This window comes from Dermacentor andersoni, chromosome 1 (assembly GCF_023375885.2).
Source record: "Dermacentor andersoni chromosome 1, qqDerAnde1_hic_scaffold, whole genome shotgun sequence".
NCBI classification, from domain to species: domain Eukaryota; kingdom Metazoa; phylum Arthropoda; class Arachnida; order Ixodida; family Ixodidae; genus Dermacentor; species Dermacentor andersoni.
In genome coordinates, this window is record NC_092814.1 from 347,305,936 (window position 1) to 347,323,404 (window position 17,469).

General features: G+C 43.9%; 1 protein-coding gene across 5 annotated transcripts in view; it reads left to right on the top strand.

Annotated features, from left to right (window-relative positions):
- LOC126516515 (histone acetyltransferase KAT5-like) overlaps positions 1–17,469 on the top strand; it is a 135,474-nt gene that overhangs the window by 90,657 nt on the left and 27,348 nt on the right. For all 5 annotated transcript variants that reach the window (XM_055063926.2, XM_055063923.2, XM_050166645.3 and 2 more), the window contains 2 exons: positions 6,317–6,397; positions 12,269–12,358. In XM_055063926.2, the coding sequence (XP_054919901.1) occupies positions 6,317–6,397; positions 12,269–12,358 (171 nt within the window). The remainder of the gene's footprint in view (positions 1–6,316; positions 6,398–12,268; positions 12,359–17,469) is intronic.

Here is a 17,469-nt window from a genome sequence, read left to right on the forward strand (position 1 = left end):
ACACACGGGCCAATGACTTCTTCACAACAGCAAGAGCGTGGCTGGTTCGCGGCCAGCGTTCTTTTGCCAGTGCTCATATTTAGAACGTAATTTTTTTTTAGTCGTGCATACCGGGCACTTTTTCTTATGCCGATTGTTTTTTTCCAGGCCCCTCATCGCATATACCAGCATATTCTGCTTCTTGAACTGAGTTACCAGAACTGGTGGACATTACGTTCTGGATAAGTCGCAAGTGCAGAAGGATTTAATAGAAAAAATTGCTCTAATTATTTAATGAATCACTTAAGGACACATGTTGTAATGGTAGAATTAGGGCCTGTCAGCATGCAGGACTTATTCAGTTGGAACCAATTCTGTAACTAGAACCAATTTTAATATATACGAAGTCAGTCATTAAAATTGGTTGATGTCCTAATTACTGCCCTCAAACATTGCATATATTCACAATGCAGCAAGAAAATAGCCATGGCACCAAGGCATTTTTGCCGCGCACTTTGACGTATATGTTGAAACTAATGCTAGTTAGAAGATTGGTTCCAACTGAATAGACCCTGCATGTTAACAGGCTCATTTCCACCATTGCAACATCTGCACTAGTTATTAATAAAAAATATAATTGGCACAGTTTTGTCAATTAGCAACTTCTGCACTACTACTCATTTAGAAAGTAATGTCTGCCTTTTTAAGGTAAACCAAACGAAGAAGCCAAATTCTGGTATCTGCAACAAGAATTTAAAAAATATTGTTTGCCATAAGGAAAGGCATCCTGTATAATTTTCTATTTAATTCATGCATACATTTGTGTCTTAAAGCGCACTATAGAAGGTGAGCACTTTGCAAACAAATTATCACTACAGCTGATTTTTCGTTGACTTTTATTGAACTGTTTAGATACAAACACAGCAGGAATTCGAAAACTTTGTTGTAACTGCTGTGATAGTAGGTTAGTGCTTGGTTCAAACATAAGATATGAATTAATGACAGTCTTGTATAGGCATTTGAAAATATCCTTCCTTGAATTGCATAAGCCCGTTCGCAAGAGAACTGTACAGCCTACTCCCTTGACTGCTTCTTCAATGATCCCGCTCTGGCATCTGAAATTGTAAAGGTATGTACTATGCTTCAGAAATGGAACATGTAGTATAACTATTTTTGGGGAGCTGAATATTGGACCAGATGGTTCGTAGTCTCAATAACTCTTTAAGCATTGTACATACGAACAGGTTCTGACAAATCCATGAGTTTTCATGAGAAACACAAAATATCATCGCATATGCACACGCAGTCTCACGTTATTTAGCCTCAATATAGGTGTAGCAAAAATAGACATGAGCTGGGCAAAATTCGGCTTTCTTCAATTTATCTGACGGGCACCACCATGACTGCAGCGTAGATACATTGTGCACACGGCATATATGCAGTGGTCTCTCTTTAGACAGCACCTCAAGGGACCAGGGAAATTGGTTATGTTTATCAGGAGTTCCATTTACTGAGAGACAAACCTGAATACAATTGCATGAATACAAAACCAACCAACCATGAGGATGGTGTTCCGTTTAAGAGGCAGTTCTGTTTAAGCAATTTCAGTTTATCGAGATTCTACTATAGAAGATGTGGAGATCCGTAAGAAGTGAAAATCTGTAAGCTTTTATGTTTCTTCGGGAGCACACTTGTGGCATGAACAGTACCCTTCTCTTTACTATATTTGAGTTTTGAAGTAAATCTGCATAATACAATAGTAGTGCCAGCGGGTACCAAGACTTGTCAAGATAAAATTTTTAAACCTCTTATGACAGCTTTGACAGTCAGCCTCATACAACACTTGCCTCCTTGTGCTAAATGCACTAAATGTAAACTAGGAGGTTGACAGTTGTATTGTTTTCTTCAACGCCAAAATCATTTCCATCCCCTCTGGGCTAGTAATGAGCGTACACCAGCGCACACATATGGAAAGTTTAACTTTCAGTCTTTGCACCCCGTTGGATGCAAATGGTTCATGCATCAGCTTCTGTCACACTTCCCACCTTTCTTCCACTACAAAGCTGCATGCACATGCCAGGAATCAAAGCACGGAAAGACTTGCCACTGAGGCAACAAGGAAGCAGGCTTCCATTCCACATTAATCCTGTTGGTTCTAAGAGCGCCAAGTTGTCATCATCATTGCCATTCACGAAAGAAAAAACAATTCTAGGCCTCTGACAGCTGATCGCAAGGTGCCCAGGCTCCTGGCAACGGAAACAGACGACCAATTTTCTAGCCTCAAACACTTTTTCTGCTTTTCTTTCACGGTGGTGTTATTTTGTCCTGTATTATTGGTCGGCATGTCTTTTGTTCCACCTCCAGCTTTCTCAATGTGAAAGGGGTGCCCGTTTTCCTCTTTGCTGAATTTAGTGAATGGCCTGACATGCGTTTTTTTGGATTCGCGACATGTAGCGAATTCATCTGCTAGCACTGCAGCTCGTTCCAAGCCGTTTTCGCCCGACCTATCTTGAATCTGCAGGCACATCTTTTCGCTCAAGGACCCATAGAACTGCTCCATGCAGATTAGCTCAACAACCTTGTCGTGACAACCAAACCTGTCTTCCCCTTTTAGCCACCCAGTCAAATTAGCTTATAAGTGAAATCTTGGAAAGACTCACCCTGTGAAAACGGCGGTAGAAAGCCTTTGCTGAGAGCCAATATTTCCTTAGCAAAGCAGCTTTTACTTTCTGATAGTCATCTGCATCGCCTCTCGTTAACATTGCAATTATTTTGGTTGCTTCTGCAGGAAGAACGGGCAGAATCTGTTGTGGCCAACTCTCTAGTGCCAACCCGTTTTTCTTGCAGGTTCGTCCAAAAGTAACAAGAAACAATCTCATGTAATTGTTCACCTTGTACGATGGCATGAGATCCCTTATTTTCACTCCTGCTTCACCTGAACGTCTTTAATCCATTGAGAGGTTATTTGCTGATTGCTTGGCCAGGTCCTGCTACATGTCTAGTTCTTTTAGCTGTAGTTTGTGAGCTCTCTGGTCCTCTCGTTCCTTTCTTTCTGCAGCTTCCTTTTCTGAGGCATTTAGTTCAGCTTTCTCAGCTCGTTTCTCTATCTCTTCCCATGCTTCTGAAATTTCATCCTCAAGAGCCCTGCACTTCTCAATTGCCTTGATAAGCTGCGGCTCTGACTTTTCCTGACCTCAATTCCCAGCTCTTCACAAAGTAATAACAACTCTGGCTTCCTTCGTTTGCTCAAATCCGGGGTCAATCCTTAACAAGGACTTCCTTACTATGCTGTGACAGGAAGGTTTCAACAGGAGCCTGCACACAGAGAAACGAATTTGCCATTTTAGAAAACACACAAGCTAAAACCTGGCAAATTCTCAGAGAAGGTCACGTGCTCACCATTCTGCTAAAGCCAGTACGAAGGGTGAGTATACCATTGCTGCCAACCATCTGATACAGTCTTGACGGGGTAAGGTGGGTCTTCACTGCAAGAATCTTGAGATGAAGGCGGGCATCGCGAAGATGAAAAAAAAAATATGGAAAGAATGTATTCACTTCATTGGTACATGGTTGTGCCTCTATCCGGGCCTCAAGCGGTTCTGCTTAACACGGGCTCCAGGATGGCCTTAATAAAATAACTCCTCGCGGTCTTGTGGTAGTTGATGTCTCCTTGGGAAACTTTGGGGAACTAGTGGTAGTGTCGGTGCCTTTACCAGGTAGTCGACGACCTCTTACCTTTCATGTCTTCTCCTTTGGGTCCTCCCCTTTGTGTCTGCTTACAGTGTAGAGGGGCGGCGCTTTTTCGCGAATGAGGGAAATTGCCTTCACACAGGAAAGCAAGCGGGAATGTTTCCCACACTTGGGAGGTCAAATTCCAAGCTGATCATAACAGCCCCTCGGGGATGAGGGCAATTACTTCGACATGGGAAAGCGCGCTAGAATGTTTCCTACATTTGAGAGGCCGCTCATAGCAGTACACATGAATTCACATGGAAAGCACTTGTTTAGTGCCTAAAAACTACATATTTTGTGCTTTTGATCTGTTGACAGAAGTCCCGATTGGGATAAAAGGGTTTAGTCCTCTTGAATCGAAATTTACTAAACTGGCTGTTATGGGCTTTCTTTTGCACTTGAACAAGTGTATTTGTTGGTGCCTGTTGTTGGTGTCATCATGGCAAAAAGATGTCAGGGGCCTCGGCAGTTTTGGCTGTATGCTGGACTGTTGTCATGTTAAAAGAACCTTGTGGTCACATCACTGTGGGTTGCATGCGGCGGCCTGAACATCGAGAGCGTCATTTCATTGTCACCATCTTCATCGTGTCATCATGCAGGAGTAGTTGAATGCCACAGCTGTAATAAAATGTTCTGAAAAGTCTCAATAGGTTCACTATAGGTTGCTTAAGGGTGCTCTCTGAAGAAAGTGAGCTTCCTGCCATCATCATTAATAATTGTCCTTGCTCTGATTGTTGTCATTGTCGTCATTCTGGTTGCTGTCCTTGTTACGTTCTCATCAGCAGTGGGACACCTATCACCATTTAATTTTATCATGTAAAGGTGGCCTAGGCCATCCATATCGTGGCGTTTTCTTTTATGCAGGCTTTACGTGGCCTCTCGTGAACATTCTTGCGCAACAATAATTGCAATAAATGCATTTTCACAATTTCCCTCTGTAACGCATACAGATTTCAAATCTTTCTCAATCTGGCCGTCATTGAAAGGTGGCTTGAGAGTGTGAGCCAGTGTGTGTACTTATTTCAGAGCATGCCATGCCATGTCATGTGCCGGAAGCTCATTTCATTTCTGGTTCAGATGAGTTCTCAAAATCGACATTGTATCTTTTCACTTCCCACAAGCATTTCTCAAAAGATATAAATGACCATATGGGACACATACTGCCTGAAAATTTGCGAGCGCTCTTCTCACCACTTGGAAACGTCTGTTCAACAAAGCAAATATAACTGCCCCAAGTACTTGCGAGTAGCATTGCTTCTTTCACAAAGAACACCAGCAAACGCAAGGTGCACCTGCTATTGCAGACAGCAAAACTTGGTCATCACTGAGAAACTTAATAATTGGTCTACTTGTTTTTACCTTTCTGTGTTTACATTTTGCTGCAAGAAGCAAACTCCTCAAAATTTGTAACATAAGCAAGATTTATTGAATGACTGTACTGTAGTGATTGACTAGTCAAGTACAAGGAATACTTGGACGTGACTGAGCTATATCTTATGCGATTTCAATCAAGCCAGCTTCAAGCCTCTCCCAAAGTGAAGGAAAAATGTAGCTGGCATCGGAGAGGGTCACACTCTCCTCTTTTGTGGGTCCTCTGCAACATGCAGCACCACAATGTTCAATCAGCATTGTTACAAATGTATGCTCTGATCACAGCATTTTTTTGTTAACAGTGTTGAACCTTAGTGCACCTTTAAAAAAGTCAGTGAAGAGCTTTGAATTACACGCATATCTAATGCCATGGCTGGCTCAGAAAAAGACTGCCAAAGCAAGCCTGGGCATTGGTGAAAAGTATATGTGCACCAGGTGCAGGGCATGCCACATGAACAAATATATTGTCACGTTGTAGTGATGAGGAGGAAAACAGTCGCAAAACTGTCAATAGCTTAACTAACTTTTTATTGGGTGAGCCTGTAGCCACAAAAGCAAGTTAGACTCGAAGCACAACAATAGCGGCTAACACAGTCTGCAATCGGTGAAAATCTCGTCTGCAGGCCAAGCACATCGGCTTTTTTACATGATTCATCAAAGGTTCCAGAATAATCGCTGGTGCCTATGTGTCTTCCACAAAGTACTACACAATTCACGTCGCACATACAGTCGGATTACACAAGGTTCGGTGAGAACATACAATGGATAGAACTATCGGTAACGTTCGAGAAACTTCCGATACATGCAGGCGCGTCCTGTGCTGCGGGGTAATGTTTAATCTTTGTTAGCCGGGGAAAAGCGGTCACCCGAGAAAGATAACCAAGCACATGTGTCGGTATGCATATTTCTATGAAAACAATACCATTTGCTCTTTCGGTGGGCTGCCTCGGTTTGAGGGCCGCACCATGCCAAGGTTGCGACAAAAATTTTCCGGCTATTACGCTAGTGCATATATATATATATATATATATTTTTTTCTTTTTTTTTTTTTTCGCATAAAGGCCTGCATGTCTTCCTTTTAGGACTTCTTTAGGCCTGAATTAATTTTTTAGCGGTGTGCAGGAGATTTCCAGACAGCATAAGATTCTGTGACTGCTGTTGGAAATGTTAGCTTCTCCTGTACTTGCTTTGCTTCTTACCGTGTGTTCTGCATTGCACTTGCCTCTCATTTCAGGAACTGGCCAACACTTGCATTTACTTGTGCCAGTTCTGCCTCAAGTTCACAAAAAGTCGAGCCTTACTCAAGAGACATTTGGTGAGGAAACCTTTTGACTTGCGATGGGGCTTGTTTGTTGTTTCATGGCAGATTTCCACATTGTTCTTCGTGCAGCTTCACAGTTATGCTGTTTATCATTGTGAGAAGCTTTCTTTCTTTGTGTTATTGCTGCATGCATACGGCATGACAGTGCTCAGCTGGTACTTCAACTGGAACTCCAGTTTCAGCTGCCAGGTATCTGGAATAAGTGTGTGTGCTAGAGTAGGGTTTAAGCAGGTACTTTATAAATACCAAGGACCACCTTAGTCCAGCTGGTGCTTCTGGATTTTATTGTCATGCTAAGTTGTAGTTGACCTGGCTCTCTCCCCCTTCTCCAATAATTTTCCCACTAGTTTTCCCACCTCAAAATTTACAGAAGTAACCTCGCCACACAGATTCAAATTAACAAAGCCTTTGCACATTTAATGCGTGTTTCAGCTGTATCTGCTGAAATGTGCATTTGCCGGAAGCATTTGGGCTTCCTCTTCGTGGGGTCCTCTAAGGCCAAAAAGATTAAGAACCCATTAATTAGAAGTTGGTTTGGAGTAGTCTGTGAAAGTATAATGATGTCCCTCAATTGGGCTGTGGGCACAGGTTGTAAACTAGTAGCCATGGCAAAATTCAAGCCTCCTACTGTCCTTTCGCATTATCTGATATGAACGGGTCTTTTCCTACTGCAACATGTTTTTTAAACAGTAGTTTAATAAGGCTTTTATTGTAATCTTTGATATTTCTATTTTCTGATGTTCCGTATTCCTGTGTAACAGCAATGAGAAGAAAGGGGGTTAACCGAGGGGCCCGATTTTTATTAGTCATATCATGAGAAGCCAACAAACACTGACACCAAGGACAACATAGGGGAAATTACTTGTGCTTAATAAATGGAATGTAGAAACGATAAGTTAATGGAAATTAAAGTGGATGAAAAAACAACTTGCCGCAGGTGGGAACCGAACCCACAACCTTCGCATTTCGCGTGCGATGCTCTACCAATTGAGCTACCGCGGCGCTGTTTTCCCATCCACTTTCTTGGGTATTTATGTGTACAAGTAGAACCCTGGGAGTGTTAGCCAGCGCCACCACTCACAGACCTTGGCGGCGGACGTGGAACGTCCTTGTTGCCGCAGGCGTCACGAGAACGTGATCTTTTTTGGGTAAAGGCAACTGGTCAATAAACCCACATATGCTACCTGAAGGCATCAATGTTGCCGGATTCGAGACCCTCGTTATGTTTTGAACGAGAAGAAAAGGGGTTAACCGAGGGGCCCGATTTTTATTGGTCATATCATGAGAAGCCAACAAACACTGAAACCCCCTTTCTTCTCGTTCATTACATAACGGGGGTCTCGAATCCGGCAACATTGATGCCTTCAGGTAGCATATGTGGGTTTATTGACCAGTTCCCTTCACCCAAAAAAAGATCACGTTCTCGTGACGCCTGCGGCAACAAGGACGTTCCACGTCCGCCGCCAAGGTCTGTGAGTGGTGGCGCTGGCTAACACTCCCAGGGTTCTACTTGTACACATAAATACCCAAGAAAGTGGATGGGAAAACAGCGCCGCGGTAGCTCAATTGGTAGAGCATCGCACGCGAAATGCGAAGGTTGTGGGTTCGGTTCCCACCTGCGGCAAGTTGTTTTTTCATCCACTTTAATTTCCATTAACTTATCGTTTCTACATTCCATTTATTAAGCACAAGTAATTTCCCCTATGTTGTCCTTGGTGTCAGTGTTTGTTGGCTTCTCATGATATGACTAATAAAAATCGGGCCCCTCGGTTAACCCCTTTTCTTCTCGTTCATTACATAACGAGGGTCTCGAATCCGGCAACATTGATGCCTTCAGGTAGCATATGTGGGTTTATTGACCAGTTGCCTTCACCCAAAAAAGATCACGTTCTCGTGACGCCTGCGGCAACAAGGACGTTCCACGTCCGCCGCCAAGGTCTGTGAGTGGTGGCGCTGGCTAACACTCCCAGGGTTCTACTTGCACACATAAATACCCAAGCAAGTGGATGGGAAAACAGCGCCGCGGTAGCTCAATTGGTAGAGCATCGCACGCGAAATGCGAAGGTTGTGGGTTCGGTTCCCACCTGCAGCAAGTTGTTTTTTCATCCACTTTAATTTCCATTAACTTATCGTTTCTACATTCCATTTATTAAGCACAAGTAATTTCCCCTATGTTGTCCTTGGTGTCAGTGTTTGTTGGCTTCTCATGATATGACTAATAAAAATCGGGCCCCTCGGTTAACCCCCTTTCTTCTCGTTCATTACATAACGAGGGTCTCGAATCCGGCAACATTGATGCCTTCAGGTAGCATATGTGGGTTTATTGACCAGTTGCCTTCACCCAAAAAAGATCACGTTCTCGTGACGCCTGCGGCAACAAGGACGTTCCACGTCCGCCGCCAAGGTCTGTGAGTGGTGGCGCTGGCTAACACTCCCAGGGTTCTACTTGCACACATAAATACCCAAGCAAGTGGATGGGAAAACAGCGCCGCGGTAGCTCAATTGGTAGAGCATCGCACGCGAAATACGAAGGTTGTGGGTTCGGTTCCCACCTGCAGCAAGTTGTTTTTTCATCCACTTTAATTTCCATTAACTTATCGTTTCTACATTCCATTTATTAAGCACAAGTAATTTCCCCTATGTTGTCCTTGGTGTCAGTGTTTGTTGGCTTCTCATGATATGACTAATAAAAATCGGGCCCCTCGGTTAACCCCCTTTCTTCTCGTTCATTACATAACGAGGGTCTCGAATCCGGCAACATTGATGCCTTCAGGTAGCATATGTGGGTTTATTGACCAGTTGCCTTCACCCAAAAAAGATCACGTTCTCGTGACGCCTGCGGCAACAAGGACGTTCCACGTCCGCCGCCAAGGTCTGTGAGTGGTGGCGCTGGCTAACACTCCCAGGGTTCTACTTGCACACATAAATACCCAAGCAAGTGGATGGGAAAACAGCGCCGCGGTAGCTCAATTGGTAGAGCATCGCACGCGAAATGCGAAGGTTGTGGGTTCGGTTCCCACCTGCAGCAAGTTGTTTTTTCATCCACTTTAATTTCCATTAACTTATCGTTTCTACATTCCATTTATTAAGCACAAGTAATTTCCCCTATGTTGTCCTTGGTGTCAGTGTTTGTTGGCTTCTCATGATATGACTAATAAAAATCGGGCCCCTCGGTTAACCCCCTTTCTTCTCGTTCATTACATAACGAGGGTCTCGAATCCGGCAACATTGATGCCTTCAGGTAGCATATGTGGGTTTATTGACCAGTTGCCTTCACCCAAAAAAGATCACGTTCTCGTGACGCCTGCGGCAACAAGGACGTTCCACGTCCGCCGCCAAGGTCTGTGAGTGGTGGCGCTGGCTAACACTCCCAGGGTTCTACTTGCACACATAAATACCCAAGCAAGTGGATGGGAAAACAGCGCCGCGGTAGCTCAATTGGTAGAGCATCGCACGCGAAATGCGAAGGTTGTGGGTTCGGTTCCCACCTGCAGCAAGTTGTTTTTTCATCCACTTTAATTTCCATTAACTTATCGTTTCTACATTCCATTTATTAAGCACAAGTAATTTCCCCTATGTTGTCCTTGGTGTCAGTGTTTGTTGGCTTCTCATGATATGTGTAACAGCAAGTCACACACGAAGAAACATTCGAGCCTAAATTGGCATTGTTTCACATATATGCACTGTAACAAGGTTTGCTGGCCATGAGTGCACGGCAAGCCTATATTGTGTTTCATGCATAGCAGGCAACCCTCCTGAGGCCAGAGAAGCTTCTTGCAGCCGTGACACCAAGAGATAGTGTGTGTCACATGAAAGATAAACATATGCATTATGTAATTCGATATTACATAAATCTCATATGTTGATGTTGTGAAATATTACATAATTATTGCATAGAAAGTGTTGTAGACCTAATACCTATTTACTACTAAATGAGCAAAGCCACATTTCTGTGATCAGCGCCCACAATGCACCACTTCTACTCTCGACAACAGCATTGTACATTGCATACTCGAAGTACAAAGGGGCACGTATAGTATTGCGATTCACTGTAACTTTAAATTCGCAACTTCTAGTTGCCATATATAAAATTGTTATTTTGTAGAAAGAGTCACAGATGGAAACTGCATTCTAAAATGACTTCTGTGGCTACACTACTTCAGTAGCTTCTGCTGTGTATGAAGCAAAGTAAGGTCCTGGACTGAGCAGTTATAACCAAGCAGAAGCACGAGCTACAATGCTGAGGCTTCTTCATTTCAATAACCAAACAGCAGCAGCAATGCTATGGCTTTCTTCATCATTACAGTGTAATTTCTTTATTAGTTCATTGCTGAGGAGAACATAACAAGCTGATAGTCACATAAAACGTTAAGTCAGCAAATTCTGAATTTAAGAAAGATTGCCTGTGTGTTCAATATGGTATGCCTGAATTTGAACATAAAGAATTTTTTTTTTCACAACTTAACAATCGTTTAGTGCTATTATTCAATTGACCTCCATTAATTCGACCCTTTGGTTAGCTGAAATTATGCTTTCCTGTGGAAAGATAAAGCTTTTACTTCAAGGTTTAAACTTTCACTATCATTCTAACTAAACAGATTTGTTGGTAGTTAGATCCCAAGTTCTGCCAGTCAATATAGTAGATGGGCTGTTCTTTTGAGTGAACAAGTGTAGAAATGATACCACACCATCATGCAACTCTGTTGACATGCAAGGCAGATTTCAGTTGTCACATGTTGAAACCAAGCTGGTCTTTGGCCACGTCGTGACGAAGGGTTGTGCTAGTACTGTCATCACATGAAAGAGCTCTAACCTTTGTAGAGATTTAAGTAGTAGGGAGCTGTGGGAGGCTGCCATGCGCAGCTACAACCCCGAACTTCAGGAAGCTATCCTGAGGCGGGCTGAGGTGTAGAGGAGGCCTACCCCGAGTAGGATAACCTTCCTCGCCTTCTTCTCGCAGCCCCTTTCCATTTAAGATGGGATAAGTACCATTGTTTCTGTCTCTCTCTCTCTCTATATATATATATATATATATATATATATATATACCAACTAACAAAAAGATGACGAGTTCAAACTGTGCCGCATCTGGCAATATCTGAAGTTGAAATAACTTCTAGTAGAATGATCCTTTAGGCTTACTACAGGCAGTGCTTACCTGGCCTTCACTTGTGTAGGTAGAAATTGTCATGTGATATTTTCAGTTAAGAAATGATTTCTCAATCCCACTTCTGTATGACCAGAACAAATGTAGCATGAGATTATTAAAGCCATTCTGTGTTCTGCCAAGATTTAATTAAAGAAAACCCACTGCAGTAGCCCAGTGGCTACGCAGCTGAGTTCGAGATCACGGGTTGAATCTCGGCCGCGGCAGCCCTATTCCTATTCCTATGTGGCAGAATGCAAAAACACTCTCATACCGGGCATAGGGTGCACATTAAAGAACCCTAGATTATCAAACTTATTCCGGAGCTCCCCACTACGACGTCCCTCATAACCTCATAATGAGGCTGTGGTTTTGGTGCGCAACCCCCTCCCCCCCCCCCCTGCTCCCCATCCTCTTTTTTTTTAGTTCAGATAAATTGAGTTGAGCAAGCTATGTGTAACCTAGTTAGAATTTTCCGACGACACCTTGTCATTTCTTCCGATGTGTCAAATATGTAAGGAGTAAAGGTATGTGTTCTATCCAGGAAAATTTGTTTTGAGTGTGGGAGGGAGTGTGTGGGGAACGTTCAGTTTTTTTTTTTTTTTTTTTTTTTTTTGAGCTGAGCAGAATCTATTTGAGCAATTGCCAGTTTAATTTTCTTGTGTGTGTTATACATAACTGTAGTGACAATGCAACTGCAATCTTTTTTCCTGAATCAGGTCAAATGCCAGTTGAAGCACCCACCAGGAAATGAAATTTATCGCAAGGGTACCCTCTCCGTTTTTGAGATCGATGGCCGTAAAGACAAGGTTTGATTTCTTGCTCTATTTCAAATTCATGTGCTGCTTGCATCTTACTTGTAGCGGTGCAGGTTGAATGGTTGCATAGCTGTCTTCAATTTTTGCTTGCCATTTATAATTAAACATCACTTTTAAATGCAAAAAAGCAAAGAAAGCACTGTTTATCCAGTCGTGCTGAAGTGCCCACTTGTTATTTTTGTTGACACTGTAGGCTCTAGCAGCCACTGTAATTCATTAGTTTCGGTTTCAGTTTATTATTCTTTAAATGCAATGCATTGGTAAGATACAATATACAGACGGGGGTCCCAAAGTCAAAGACTGCAACGGGACCCTCGTTGGGGTAGAGAAAGGCACCTGCTATAACAGTTTACCACCTGTAATTTTTATTACTATAGAAATTATATGGACACTCCAGGCGAATTTCCCCCATCAGCTTTGCCGTGAGGTTCCGTATGAAGTTCAAGTGTGATAACATCGCTGCTGTGCGCCGTATGCTGAAGCTGCGAGTGACAGCTTGCGAGGGTGAGCCGAGAAGTATGGTAGCTTGATGTGGCAGTGTCTTCCGGTGCTCGCAAGAAAGAAAGGCGAGGAGGATGCGCACTGTCTTCTCACGTGCGCTAGGTGGTTTTGGCTAGGAGATCGGAGAGCGTGGGGAAGGGAGCAGGTTAGTGCGCACCTCATCTTCTACTGCAGCGGCGACGGCGGAACGTGGCTGCACGCATCTTATTTTGGAGCCAATCTGCGTTGGGTTCGAAGGCCAGCCGACCCGATATAGCTCATCGAGTGAGATGTGCTTGTGTACGTGCATGACAACGTGCTTGTTAGTTTAGTTAGTAAGCGAATGTTTACTGCAGTTTATGCAGCTGATAAAATGACTAACCTTACTTCGTATAGCTGTCTCATAATTTGCTATCGCAATCATTGCTTCACCTGTCAGGCGAAACGGTGACTTTTTGTATTCATGTACAAAAAGAAAATGAATTTATTGTTGCCTTAGTGGCACTGCAACTATCAAGAGTGCACCTCTTTTTCCTGTTACCATTATTGATTTTGGTTCAGGTTCTGTGCATGATATTTTGCATGTCAAAGTTGTTGCTAATATTAAGTTATTCATATGGCCTGAATACCTACCTGAAGCAACACTTCTTCTTTTTTTATATATCCTTCTGCCTCTGGTACTGTGCACTTGGCAGTTTTTCATCATGCAGACCAAATTCATTATCATTATGCTTTCGCCTGCTCGGTCAATCAAGGGAAACTGTCATGGCACTGATACAAGTCGGAACAAAAAAGTCATCGACAATTACGATGCTCTCTAATGCGACTTTTGGGCGAAGCTCTACACTTTTTTTCATGTCGCAATATATTGGCTGGCGCATACAATCTGTCTCATCTGGCACATTACAAACGAGCGAAGTGTGGCACGACTGCCTCGCTAATCGGGATAATGCGAGAGGCAGCATGTGGGTGACGCATGGTCACGATTCAGAGCAGCCGCCGCAAACAGGCCTTTGCACATGCAGCACTTTGTTTTGACACACTCATCGAATGCCTTATCGAAGTTGTCATTGGTGAACAGACGTCACTAGCCACCCTAGCGCTATCTTGCCGTAGAAAGCACCATACATACTAGAGGTAAAATGCGCATGGTGCACCACCGGGTTTAAAATGCAGCTGTGGCAGTCACGTGACGGCATGAAAATTACGCCTCTACTCTGTAGGTGCGAGATGTCGCATGCTTTTTCCTTTGTCTGCTGATAGGTCGACGCTGTGTTTACGTGCTTCATCCTTAGCACTAGTCATGTCTTATGAAGATGACGTCGTTGCCACTGAACATAATCATGTTGGTGTGCTCTCTTCTGTTGTGGCGTCGCCGTGTTCCAAAGTATTCAGGGTCCATCTTGTCCTACGAAATTGGATATGGCGCACTGTGTCCAAAAACCTTTCCATCAGGACGTCTCGGTTTAGACTTATCATTGCAAACAACAATCTCAAACCACGACAATTGAAACAAGCATGAAAGAGACCAAACCAAGCAAACCAAACAAGCGCGAACGAGAGCTGACGCGAGCAGATGATAGTATGAAATGAGCAGTCTGACTGAGACCAGATACGAGTACGTGTCAAGCAGTCGGGACACCACTTTCCCGTGGGCACATCACTGAAGGGGCCGCTCTCATTCGTCTCCGTCATTCATGGCTTGTTTCTTTTATCTCATGCTCCACGCTCGCTTTTTCATTCTTTGCTGCCGTGCTCGTTCACTCGGTTACGCTGACGCTTTCATGGCGAACTTTGCCCGGCACAAATAGACGCGGCGGGATGATGCCGATAGTTCGCTGGCATCACATAAATAAAGCTAAAAACAGTCGGATGCCGCCGCACACTCACCGCATTTCTGTCAGTGTGGCCAGGCTCTATGAATGTGTTTTTGGATAACAAAAAATTGTAAATGGGCTTTTTATTGTATTCTTTGTTGTTAATTACTAAGCAACTTGGAAAAACGTTAGAGGCACTTACAAATGATTTCCGCACTTTTCATTGAGCTGCAAGCATTTTAGCAGGCTGGCTTTGCGCTGTCTGACTACGTTGAGCGGTGGCACCGCGGAGCGCAGACGTTGCAGAAGGTTATGTGGTTCTCCAACAGTTTCGTCAGTTCACTTTGAGTAGAAAACACATTCTGGAGATTCGTGTTTACTTTAGTTTTAGTTCCTGTTCTAAATCCTCCTCCAACAACAAGCATTTAATACTGCAACCGGAGAGGAGAGAATTATCAATATTTGGCGTAAAATAGCTCTTGTTCTCGATGCCCCAGGCTTTCTATGGGCCACCTGCGCCCGCACAGTAGTGTCAGTACGAATTGTGCACAGCGAAAAACAAATTTTGAGCCAAACCATTTATACGGTGGCAGATTAGCCAGCGAAGCTCTGCCGAGCAACTATGGCTGAACTCCATGGCCAGAAACATTCTCTTGAATTTGGAATTTGCCCCGCTCCAAACTCTTTCCCACGCTGTATTTAAAAAGAAAATAAAAGAAAGTGGGGGCAAGTCCGCTCCTACTTGAAGCAAAAACGGGCATGAAAGCTGATGAAAAATAGATAAAAAGGGGTGTAAAACTACCCCAATCGCTAAATTAGGAGAAAAAGCCAATTGTAAAAATAACAATTGGGCATGGTTACTTGTGGTATCCTAAAGGTCTGGTCAGCGAGCACAGAAAGCACTCACGCAGAGTGTTTATTTAAGACTGCAGTTGATGAATGAGTGAAAGGGTGACTGACAAATGACAGAGACTGCAAGTGCCCTATCCAAGTGAGAAAGCCTTTGGGTGAAAGATGACAGAGGCAGGTTATGGTGACAGGGTTGGAGGCCAACCGGAGCCATTGTACCGGTATCTGAAATGAAAAAAAAAAAAAAGTACAGAGGCAAATTAATGACTGCCCAGTGGTGCAAGAAAGGCTAACCAGGCAGTCATCGCAAAAGAAACAGACGGGCTCACACGCACACCCCACTGGCCCACAGAACCAAGAGGGCTCAAGAAGATGCATTATTATCAGAAAATTGGGAAAAAAAGGAAAACAATGGTAGGGTGCAATGAGAACTGAGGTGAGGCACTTCCCATTGTAGTGAGACAGTAGATGTTAATGTTGTAATGGAGATGGTATGAAGTGAAAGCATGCAAAAATACAAGAAAATAGGAAAAAGGGAAGAAAAGGTACGGAAAGAAAAGGAATAGGAGAAACGAAAATAAGAAAAAAAAGAGAGAAAGAAAGGGAAAAAACAAGAAAGACAAAAATAATCAAAATGTCAATAGGTTGACCGCGAGCAGCCGATCACTCAAGGCAAAGATAACTAAAAGGCCATGAGCAATTATACACAGCAACCGCACTGGGCCGATCGAAAATAATAGAAAATCTGGCAGCAACTGTTAAGGAGTCGCATGACAAGCACGACGACACAGCCCATGCCAGTACTACTTCCAGAGGAGGAACCAACACCTGCTGCCAGGTGCCACACCAGCATCATCGCCAACAGAGTGCGTAACCCGCAAGTCTACGGCCGTGGCCGCAAAGCACAGCGCAAGGTGCAGGTTAAACGGAATGAAGGTGAAAGTACTCCCATCGCCAAAGGCAACGTCGCGTAAAAACAGCAGAGGGAGCGGCAAGATGCCGAGAAGCATAACCAGCTTTGTCGTCGATGTAAATTTGACAGCAGCAGTCGCATTTACATAAACATTCTCTTAAATTTGGAATTCGCCCCGGTGAAACTCGAAGGAGGTGGCAACTCGCTCTTCTGCCACTTGGACACAGACTCGAACGACCTAGCTTGATGCTTATGAGCAACCAACAGTGGGGATCTCGTGGGTAGCTTGCGCTCGACAACAACGATTAGACTCGTGCGTCTGCTCACGCTGACGTTCTCGGAGCCAAAGTCTTTGGCCGCATTCTCCGCTTTCACATGGGCACATTGTCGTTGGTTGTAGTGAAGTCTCTGCTGTCGACACCTCTCCTTGTAATAGGCTTGTTCTTTCGCTCTGCACGCAATGCGTGGTCCTACCATTTTCCCCATTTTTTTTAGAGTTGCAACTGTTGCAGTGGTCTACCTCTGCGATGCACAATCCAGTTCTTACACACCATGGCAGCTACCGCAGCGCACATCCCCATATTTTCCCGCCACAACCGCTGCACCGTTGTATTGAGGTCAGACACAGCTGGCAGCAGCACTGGCCAGAATGGGTGCACTCCCCCACTGCGCAGCTGCAGCGTGTGGTGAAATCACGTGTACTTTCTTCATTCTGCACCATACTATCGTTCGTTATCTTTCTTGGTCACTTTACGGAAATTAGCCAGCCCAGATACCCCTCCTACGAGACCATGCATATGGCTCAATCATGCAGGTCCGTCGGGTAAACCACTTCACAGTAATAGTCTTTTTCAGAGTCCTAATAATAAGGAGACCCTGCAACAGTGGGGGCGAAACAGCAAAGGTGGTGAGAAGGATTTGGATGATGCCACTGTAATCTGCGAGCGGCACTTCGAAGCATACTTAGTCAAAATTTCATGTGATGTGCCCCAGTTGACAAATGATGCGGTGCCATTAAAAATCTTCTCCGATGCTCTAAAGTA